The sequence below is a fragment of the Marmota flaviventris genome, chromosome 4 (genome assembly GCF_047511675.1).
Source record: "Marmota flaviventris isolate mMarFla1 chromosome 4, mMarFla1.hap1, whole genome shotgun sequence".
In the NCBI taxonomy this organism is placed as follows: Eukaryota; Metazoa; Chordata; class Mammalia; order Rodentia; family Sciuridae; genus Marmota; species Marmota flaviventris.
In genome coordinates, this window is record NC_092501.1 from 37,212,888 (window position 1) to 37,223,970 (window position 11,083).

Below are 11,083 nucleotides of genomic sequence, written 5' to 3' on the forward strand. Positions count from 1 at the left end.
TGAATGAATATACTGGTGTTTTTAAATATGTTTTATAGTTTTTAATGTTGCATTCTGAAAATAGTTTTATATATAAAATAAAAATATCTTAAAAAACCCAACAAGCTGTGGACTGGATTTGGCCCATATCAGATTAGATAAACGCATACCTAGCAGACATTGCTGATCAACTACAGCCTCAACTATTTCTCAGAGGTCACCAAGGATCCATCAGAGACAATGAAACCCATTTGGGGGTAGCCTTAGATGACTGGCCAAAGCCCTTTTACCTTTGTAAAAGTCTGTTGTAAATTTATTTAACTTCTGCCTCTGGGTTTCGCTTTGAGAATTTAAATGCACATCTGTAACACATCTGATTTTGGCTAGGCAACTTTTTGCATAAATACCCTGGTTTGAATGTCAGCTGGTTGCCATTTTGCTCCTGAGACCACATGAAAGGATTGCAGTGTGTCTGTACTTTCTGAGTTGGGTTGTGGAAGCTTGTATACCAGATAAAATGCTAAGATATTCTTGGGTTTCTTTTTATTTTGTAGGAAATATTTGGACACAAAGAATTTCTTCCCCAGAATGAAGTTTTGAAGTGGCTGGGTACCCACGTTTGCACCCATGTCATTTTGAAGGAGCTTTGTGGAAATATCTTTTTTCTTGTGTGTGGATTTAATGAGAAGAATTTGAATATGGTATGTTATGTCGATGATAAAACTTGCGTTAAATTTTCAGTGATGGTATCTGAATGTGCTCATTTGTATTAAGTAATGTGGAAGATGCAGGAATGACCTTAGCAGCTCTGAAGTATCTTTGGTATAAGAGGCTTTAGAATCAAATTCCACAAGTGCTAATAGTATTGCTGCTGTCCTCAGGCCAGCTGTCATATGGAGACTATTGAATAGAGGATTTGTCACTATTAAAGTTATAATATTTATAAGTTATTCTAATGATTCATTTCTCTTTAAAAACATAATAGGCATGGGACTGAGGTTATAGCTCAATGGTAGAGTGCTTGCCTTGCACACGAAAGGCACTGGGTTCGATCCTCAGCACCACATAAAAATAAATAAAATAAATAAAGTAAAGGTATTGTGTCCATCTTTTTTTTTTTTAAAGAGAGAGAGAGAGAAGGAGAGAGAATTTTTATTATTTATTTTTTAGTATTCAATGGATACAACATCTTTATTTTATTTTTATGTGGTGCTGAGAATTGAACCCAGCACCCTGCCATGCCAGGGGAGCGCGTTACCGCTTGAGCCACATCCCCAGCTCCAATATTGTGTCCATCTTTTAAAAAATCTTAAAAAAAAAAAAAAAAACCACAATAGGCATTCTTAAATTTGGAGTGTTCAGGGACTGGGGTTGTAGCTCAGCGGTAGAGTGCTCACCTAGCATGTGCGAGGCCTGGGTTCGATCCTCAGCACCACATAAAAGTAAATAAATAAAGGTATTGTGTTCAACTACAACTAAAAAATAAATATTTTTAAAAAAATTTAGAGTGTTCATTTCCAAGCACACAGTGCACACATTCATTCACATATTCGTGTATATATATATTTATTCACTTGTTTCATAAAATATAAACTCTTGGCCAGCAATATACTGGTGTTTTTAAATATGTTTTATAGTTTTTAATGTTGCATTCTGAAAATAGTTTTAAAATTCCTAGAATGAAAGCTCTAGGGAATTTTTAAAAGTGATTTTGATTTTTGTTTTTCTGACTAAAAAAAAAAAAGATTGTTGTTTAAAATCTTGGAAATTCAGGAAAGCATGAAGAAAAAAGTTAAACGACCTATGATCTCCACTTGCACAGCTTCACACTTACCTATTGTTGTATTTTGTTTGTGAATAATCTGTGTATGTGGTTGATCAAATGGGACTTATTTACACTCAAAATTTTTTCCATATATTTGAGATTATGGCTTTGTAATTTTTAATGCTTTGAGGAGAAAAATATGTTCATTATCAATGTTGCCTTGATGCTATTTTTATTCTTTAATTCATCTTTTATATTTTGCAGTCAAGAGTGGATGTGTATGCAGCACATGATCCCGCTGGAACTTCTGTGCAGAACATGTTACACTGGGGCCAGGTAAGCATTCCAGGAGAGCAGGTGGGGTCATGTGAAGTCCGTGTTGGAAAGGCTGGGGATTCCTGGAAGCATCTCTCTGCAAACCTTTCTCAAAGACAAAAACCACCTGCTTACAAATCTGATCTGGTATCCTTGCCCACGGTTGAAGGGCCTTGCTATTCTATTGGTGTTGCTTGTGTTAGCCTCTGTGAGACAGATCATGTTATGTAGTGATTTCCCTAACAGCTTTTGGAGTTGACTTTTTTCTTTTTCCTCCCATTCCTTTCCCTGTTGTTTATTTGCATCTCAGATTTATGTATTTTCTTCTTTCCTTCTTCCTCCTTCTTCTCTTTATTTGTTTTTCATTGAGTCTAAGATTTATTGTATTTCTGCATTACTTTATAAAACATAATAGTAGGGCAGCTTTGGAGATAGACACTGCAATTTCAACATTGACCTAAGGACACAATATGACTTCCGTGGAAAAACCAGAGTTAAGACAATCATGGATGTGTGTGGAGGCCATTAACTTTAAAGATAAAGTTTTGATCATTTTATTGCATAAGTAATACATATTTGTTCTAGAAAATTTAGAAACTGTATTTAAACAAAAAATAAAAATTATCTTGAAAATAGACTTATTACATAACCCCACTCAGATAAGAAAAATGCATTTAGAGATGTGAAATGTCTCTGCATTCTGCTCTATACCTCTTGCTGCATATCATTTCTAAAAGAAGAAGCTAGAAATAGTAAAAGTAGAAATAGATTTTCTCCTTAGTATTTTACAATTTGTTCTTTTTCTATCTGACAATATGTTAGGGACTCATTTCCACCTCTGGATATATTTTTGACATATTTTTTCCCCAGATAACTTTAAAAATATGGAACAATTTATTGTTTAAGCTCTAAACCCAGATGCTGTAAATGATGATAATTTCCAAGCACCTTAAGTAATTTCCAAGCACCTGGTAGTCACTGCTTGCACCGGAATTGCTGAATTGTTTTAAAAAGTACACCTTTTATTTTTATTTGTTCATTTATATATTTATTTGAGACAGGGTCTCAGTATGTTGCCAGGTTTTTCTTGAACTCATGTGTGCAACTGATCTTCCCTCTTTAGTCTCCCAAGCAGTTGGAACTACAGGCACCACTGGCCTAGCTAGACAGTAGACCTCTTAATAAAATATGGCTTAAAGAAATAACAAGACTTGGGTTTGTAGAACTGGCTACAATTTAGGCTTAAAAAAAAAAATAGAAAGATTCTTGTGTTCCATCCCCAGAGATTCTAATTCATTTGGACTGGAGAATCTGCACTTACATTTTATTTTAACAGCTTTATTGAGGTACAAGTGACAGCATATTTAAAGGGTGCCCTTTGATACATTTCGGCATAGGTGCACACCTGTGAAGTCATCACCTTAATCAAGATAGTGAACGCCAGGGTTGCCTCACAAAAATTCCCTCAGGCTGTTTTAGTCAGCCTTTTGTTGCTGTGACCCAAAGACCTGACCAGAACTAAAAGTGGAGGAAACAAGAGGAGAATAAGAGGAGGAAAAGTTTGTTTTGGCTCAGGATTTCACAGGTTCAGTCCACGGAGGGCGGGCTCCACAGCTCTGGGCACAAGGTGAGGCGGAATATCATGGTGGGAGGCTGTGGCAGAAGGAAGCAGCTCAGGACCTGGCAAACGGGAAGCAGAGAGAGAGAGCTCTACCCACCAGGGACAAAATATATACCCTAAAGGCACACTCGCCGTGACCTACTTCTCCAGCCACATCCTACCTACCTGCCTACAGTTACCTACAGTTACCACCCAGTTAATTCATATCGGTGAGATTATTAATTACTATTATTATTAATTATTTTGAGATTTGTCCATGTTGTGTTTATCAGTAGGTCATTTCTTTTTTATTCCGGAGGCTCAGTAGACCAGTCCTTTTTATTTCTGAATATCAGTATTTTTTAAAACTCTGCCTGGCAGATTCTTCTCCCCAACCAGGTTTGGGAGTCGCTGACTGGGGACATTACCGATGCTTTGGCCTCCTTCCTCAGTTGTCCCAGGAGCCCTGTCTGTTGGGAGTATGTTTTTAAACACTTACTAACATGAACACCCCACCTCCATCCCCACCTCATCTCTAAAGGTCTAGGACCTGGCCTGAGGCTCATTCTAGTGACTGGAGGCTGACTGTTACATGTCAGAGTTGGCCATGGCTTAGAGGAGGGTCCCCCAGGATGCATGTTGTTCCTTCTGGCAGCACACCTGTATCACTTAAGCAATGCCCTAGATCTTCAAAAGCCCTCCAGTTCACAGCTGATCTTCTTTCGGGCCCCTGCTCTCCTCCTTAGTCACATTTCTGTTTATAATCACTTTTTTCCTTCACATATACTGACACCAAAATTCCCTTACATTTTCAAACATGATTACGTATCCATTATTAATGGATACACCTCAAAAAGTCCCAGGTTTTGTCACCTTAGGAGTTAGTGTGCTCCTTGAGATGCATGGAGGGTGACTGAGCCCAGCTGAAGGCAGGTCTGAGCTACTTCCCAGCTTAGTGACTGCCAGCAGCCCACATGTGATATGCTGAATGGATCAGCAAAGTCAGTGACCACCAGATCCTGGCTTTTAGGTGTCCTTGGAACGTGGAAACCACAGCTGTCCCAAGACAGCTCTGTGTATACAACACGGTGGCCTTGCTTCACCTTCTGTGTCCCAGGCCTTTTGCGGTTAGTGTGGTTGGATTGGCTGCAATCAGGCTTCTGCTCTTGTTCCATCCCCTTTTACTAAGCAGCCAGTCCAGGTCAAAGGCTGTAGGCTGAGGTCCACAGCACTGAATGCAGGCCCGGTTGTGACCTTGTTGTGGTTTTCAGTTTAAACTACACTGGAGTGTGCCTCTAGAACATTTCCAAACTCCAGGTTCACTGCAGAAGGCAGCCTGGCCCTCTGCCTTCTGCTCACTCTGCCCTTGTCAGGACAAGAGCTGCTTTGTACAGCTGTTTCATAGTGATCTCTCCTTAGTTCCCTATCCTCCAGGCTGTTGGCCTGAGGTAGCCTTGGTGCCTGCTGGGTGAGGCTCCATTGAGGGTGGGCAGGGCCTGGGTGCTGGCAGGCTGGAGGCTAGAGTCCCAGTGTGGAGTGTGAAGGTTCCTGTGGTGTAAGATCGGGGATGCCTTTTAAAGTCATTTTATTGATTGTACATTCAGAAGTTTACTTTTTGTTTAAATAATTTGCATTCACTTATTAACAATCTAAAAACTAATTATTTCCTAGGCTTTTAAATCTAGTTTACAGTTCTTCCTGTTTTCTTCTTAATCCTAATGAATTTCAGAGATCATCTAAGCCAAGCTTCTTGTTATTATCTTCCACCCTCTCATATCAGTCCAGAGCCCAGGTATTTGCTTGTTGGAAGAAGGCCAGTCCTAACTTATCTTTAAAGTATTGGTAACAACTTATTCAGGATGCCAATAAAAATGCAGATTCTGGGGCCTATCCTAGACCTGTTGAGAATCTGAATTTCTTAAGATGTGCCCCTGGGATCTTCATTTTAATAAATACCTTAGACCATTTTGAGGTTCTCTATTGTTTGAAACATTGCATACAAAGAAGAAAAGCCAAAGTGTACATTTGATTGGCTTTTTAAAACCACCATAAACATTTAGTATACTTTTTATTTATTCTATAAGCAATATATATTTTATGAAATTTAGAACATACATGAGTGTGAGAAAAAAATTGTATTTCTACTACCAAGCAATAGCCACTCCTAATATTTTGATATAATCATAGTGTTTTTTTTTAAAATCATTTCCATTACAAAAGCAGGATCATACTGAATGTGCTTTTTAGTAATTTTCATTTAGTTAAAATAGCATTGTATTTGTTAGATACAGGCTTAATTGCTTTATCAGAAACCTTAATATATAGCCGGAAATGAATAGTTTGTTTCTTTCTCATAACACAATTCAAAGAACATGGGACAGGCTGGGAGAGGGAGGTGTGCGTATCTCCCTGAGGTCATGCAGGTCCTGGCTGCAGCTTTGCTACCCTCAGGATACAAACCTTCTCTGTGGGTTGAAGATGAGTCACTGCCATGTCTGTCCCAGCCCACAGGGAGGTGGGAGAGAGGAGGCCCAGGGCAGGTGGCTCTGCCTGAGGGAGATTGCTGAGAAGTAAGAGGCTCAGCCACCATGTGGCTGTTCACAGGGGGATGCAGATGTGGTTTCTAACCTGGCTGCCATATGCTTCAAGAAATCTTTAGGGATTCCATTACTGAAAGGAAGAAGATAAGAATGGGTACCGGGGAAAAATTAGTCTCTTCTATAATTAAAAATGCCTTTCCAGGTCATAACTGATTTTAAAAGTATTTGTAATGGACAGTTTTCTGTTGTGTGAATTTTATTTTTTGCTATGGTAGTATTTTTGCAATAGTGAAACATACTGGGAAGAATATTCTTGTATATGAATCTATTTTATTCATCAGGAATTTTATTTTCTTAGGATGACACATTCATAGGAGTAGACTTGGTGGTGGGAAGGTACACATTTCTTTAAGATTTCTTATGTGGTATACTTTAGAGAAGTTTAGCCATTATTATTATTAATTATTAATTAAAACCTAAAACTCATATTTACATGTCATTTAAAAGCTGTTTTAATACTATAAATATTGTGAACATTTCCTTCTGATTTTTATCTACATGGGATTATCACAGAAGTACGACCATAGTGTATAATCAATTTTAAGACTTTTTTGTCTTAGTATTATTTGTGGAATTTGTTTATAAGCTGTTTTCTGTTTATATTTTTTATATTTGTAACATTACATACTGTTTTTGAATGTTGATGTAACATATATCTATAATTGAGCTTTAGTTTATTTTCAGGTTGTTTGTTACTGTAAGTAATCTTCACACTTCCCTCCTTTGGAGTTGCCTTTTCAAGTGGTTGACTTGAAGTGCTAAGTGACTCTGAGGTCAAAAGTCAGGTTTAGAAGGTCAGTCAGAGCTGTGAGCAAGTTTTCCCTCTGTATTTTATACTCACACTTGGTGCTGTGTACAAATGCTGAAAGACATGTGTGAGGAGGTGGTAAACTGCTGTCTTGAGTACCATGGCAGAACAGTTTGCGTTGCTGAATCAGAGACAGGGGATAGATGCATTCCCAGATACTATAAATCCATAAAATATGCCACAGTTATTTAGTGTCTGTCATTTTAAATAGCAAAATTCAAATGCTAACCATTTCTCCTGTAGCAATCTCCTGTAGTATTCAAATTCACACTCTTTTATTACATCAAGCAATAGAATTTTTTTTTTTACAATTGATAAGAACTGAAGCTTCACATAAATCAAAAGCATTTCTGACAAAGAATGTCTGCATTTTTTTTTGCTAGGCGCCACCATGTGGCCAAAACTTGTAGTTTCCAATTTATTTGACTTGGAAATTTTGGCTTTAATTCTCGAGGAAGTATGAATTTTGTATTCATTCAAACTTCATAAATAAATGACTTTTTTGTTAATATCTAGCATTCTTTTCTAAATATGCATACATCAAATTTCATATAAAATATTATTTCATAGTTGTAGTATTCCCAACTTAGAATGTTATCATTTTGTGATTATAGTGGTACCAGATATTAGGAAAAAGTCCTAAGTCAATAATATTATTAAAACATTAAGTAATATAATAGACAAGTAGGGTGGATATACATGCAGAAAATATGATTCTCTTTGTATGTATACAAGCAGGCATCTCTTTAACAGGTATACATACATTCTGAGAAATGTGTCATTGCACAATTTCATCATTGTGCAAGCATCATAGAGTGTACTTACACAAACCAACATGGTTATAATGTAGCTTGGTGATAGAATCTTATAGGAGTACCATCATATGCAGCCCATGATTGAAATAGCATTATGTGATGCCCATGCATTTATCTATATATCCAAGTAAAATCCTGAACTCTTTGAAAAAGTCCAAAATACAAATTTCAGTGGAAAGCATTCATATAAATAAAAGTTCAACTAACAGGAACAGCTGTCTTTCCCGTGTAATCCACAGCTATGTGTACAACTGCTTTCTCGTGTCATGTAGCAGCTATTTTCCAACATTGAGTGGGAAACTGAGTCATGTAGTAAATAGAACAAAACGGTTCCATTTTGTTTCAAAGAACAATTTGGAAGTGAAGAGTGAATCTGGATTTTGGTATAAAATTGTTTCTGAGGACATAAGGTTAACTCTAGCAACCTATAATGTTTTCTCAAACTTTTACGTGAGATAATTTTTTTTCCAAATTCTCTTTTAGTTTGTTAAATTCCAAAAGTTTCAAGCCTTTGACTGGGGAAGCAGTGCCAAGAATTATTTTCATTACAACCAGGTAAAGTTTTCAGTTTTTTAATTGAAATGGGCCCTGAAGACTCGTCTGGGAACCAGCCTGTGTTACCAGATTCTGGTTGGCTTGGGTGCCATAGGTCATGCACAGGAGAGATGACATTTGTTTTCCTTCAGACCACTCCAGAATGACCCAGGCTTTACAGTTGGGCTTTTTCTCACTGTCCTTTCGCTGGCTCTAAACAAGAACCATCACTACCATGTGTTATTCACAGTGGCCATGAACACAGATCAGGGAGCAGGATTCCCAGGTCCATTACCTGCTAGCTGTAGGGCCTCGGCCATATTAGATTGCTATGTATCTTCCCTGAATTAATATAATTCCTATTTTTTTAATGCTAAATGTACCAGTACTAAAGTGTACTATGTTTTACCTGTGTTTTTCATATTTGATTCTCATAACAACTTAGTGACATAGACATGATGGTGTCCGACTTAAAGATGAGGAAACTGAGGCTTAGAGAATTTCTATGATTCATTCCACACCAAAAAGGAGAAAGGAGGAGGATATGACTCCAAAGCTCTTTCAGAACCAGTTGGTTCTCCTGCTTCACATCTATTCCCTGCGAAAAATAGTACCTTCCTCAGTGGGAATTAAAGTCATTACTGTGCTCAAGGTCCACATCTTGTATTCTTTCATGGTGGGTTGAATTTGTTGTTGTTCTGATAATGGCCACCTGAAAAGTATACTGAAAATGATTTTCAAAATCTGGTTTCTTATTCTCAGATCAGACTTAGTAGATAGAGTTTAATGGAGACGGTTTATTGTGATTTTGAAAATGATCACAAAATACTAAAGCACTCCATGGTTCTGTTTTGTTTCATTTTTCTTTTCTTTTCTTTTTTTTTTCATTGTAGAGTTACCCTCCCTTGTACAATGTGAAAGACATGCTTGTGCCCACTGCAGTGTGGAGCGGAGGTCAAGACTGGCTTGCAGACGACAAAGATGTCAAAATCTTACTGACTCAGATCACCAACTTGGTGTACCACAAGCGCATTCCCGAGTGGGAACATCTTGACTTTATCTGGGGCCTGGATGCCCCTTGGCAGCTGTATAGTGAAATTATCAATCTGATGAGGAAGTACCAGTGAAATGCAGACTTGAGATGTGTGTCATCGAGTCTCGAGAAAATGTGTTTGCTTCATTGCCTAAAATACTGGTTTTCCTTTCTCAGGTCTTTTATATTTTTATATGCAAGAAAATTATGACTCTGAAGATGCTCAATTCTCTCAAGTTAGGAATAAAATACCCTGAGTATATTTTGTTTAATTATGGCTGAACCTGAAGCTAGTGTCTCAACCCTAGTGTTGTCTTTTTTTTTTTTTTTACAAATATCACTGACATATGAAAAGAAACCATTATGTTTCTCCTTACAGTTTAAAATCTATTATGTTTTTATTCTTATTCAGGACAAATTAACACATATGTTTGGAAATTTTAAACTGTATTGGTTGATGTTAAATAATCTGTCACTGATTTAAACGCAGGTGTGAAAGCATCCAGTTTTCATCTTCTTGCCTTAAAGTGCTCTCCAGTCCAATGGGCTTGTATTAGGGGATCCAAATGACACTTTTTCATTTTTTTTAATGCATTAGGTACCTAGTCAAACCCACTGATATCCCCGCTGTGCCAGTAATAAATATTCTGTAATAAGTTTCATCCAACATAAATGACAAATGTTTATCAAATGCTTAGATTGTTCAGCTCAAGCAAAAATAGTTGGCCAGAGCCTTCAGAAACAGATTGCACTGTTTTAAAAGTCTGTGTTATAAATAGCTTGAAGACTGGAACCCTCAAATGTTTTTGTTCATGAACTCCTGATGATGTGGCAGGCCATAATTCTACTTGTCAAGGAAGGAAAGTCCTGTGAAGAGGCATGACCACTACTTTTTCCCGACATTAACCAACTCTGAACCGACTGCTGCAGCTCAGTGAGGACATCCCATCTGTGTGAAGCTGAAGTCCTGTGGCCTCTGAAGGAAATATCCTCATTCATTTTCACTCAAGTGAAAAATTAATGTGGACATTTTCAGTTTCAAGTTTAGCTCAGGAATTCACTTCGCTTGTTGAGTTTTGTTTGTGTAATAGTCATTTGTAATAAGCCTGCTCTGCATCACAGTGTCAGGAAGCCCATATGTATCTTCTTTGCTTTGTTTCCTTATCATGCTGTGGGATGGACAGAGGGCCTGGCTTGCAGATGATCTGATATAGTCACAGTAGCTACAGTAACAATTCTTGCTATGTTGGCTAATACATACAGGCAAACTAACACTGCTTGTAACATTTACCAGGCCCTATTTGAACTTTTCAATAAAACTCAGTGAGCCTCATGGGCCTGAAGGATTTTGTGTGTGACATGTTTCCCTTTCTTTAATGGCCATTCTATTCTTCCCCTTTCTTTGGCCAGGATTCACGCTTTTCTTTCTCATCTCCCCATCCTCTGTCCCCTTCATGAATGTCACTGATATAGTCCATGAATGTTTGTTCCTCTCCATGGGGAGGAGGGAGGGATCTCCAGCCTAAGGAGGCCTAGAAGACGGTCTGGAACCATTGGCTCAGATGTTGTCCTGTGTGGTCCCTGTTAATGAGGCTGTGGTTTAGTCAGCTTTTGTGTTGCTGTGGCTAAAAACT

At 37.8% G+C, this 11,083-nt stretch overlaps 1 protein-coding gene across 1 annotated transcript in view; it reads left to right on the forward strand.

The window, feature by feature from the left end:
* LOC114096442 (lysosomal acid lipase/cholesteryl ester hydrolase) overlaps positions 1-10,795 on the forward strand; it is a 34,513-nt gene extending 23,718 nt beyond the window's left edge. Inside the window, exons 7-10 of the mRNA XM_027939948.2 lie at positions 534-680; positions 2,009-2,080; positions 8,366-8,437; positions 9,310-10,795. Coding sequence (XP_027795749.2) covers positions 534-680; positions 2,009-2,080; positions 8,366-8,437; positions 9,310-9,543 — 525 coding nt within the window. The 3' untranslated portion in view covers positions 9,544-10,795. The remainder of the gene's footprint in view (positions 1-533; positions 681-2,008; positions 2,081-8,365; positions 8,438-9,309) is intronic.
* The last annotated feature ends 288 nt before the right edge of the window (positions 10,796-11,083 follow it).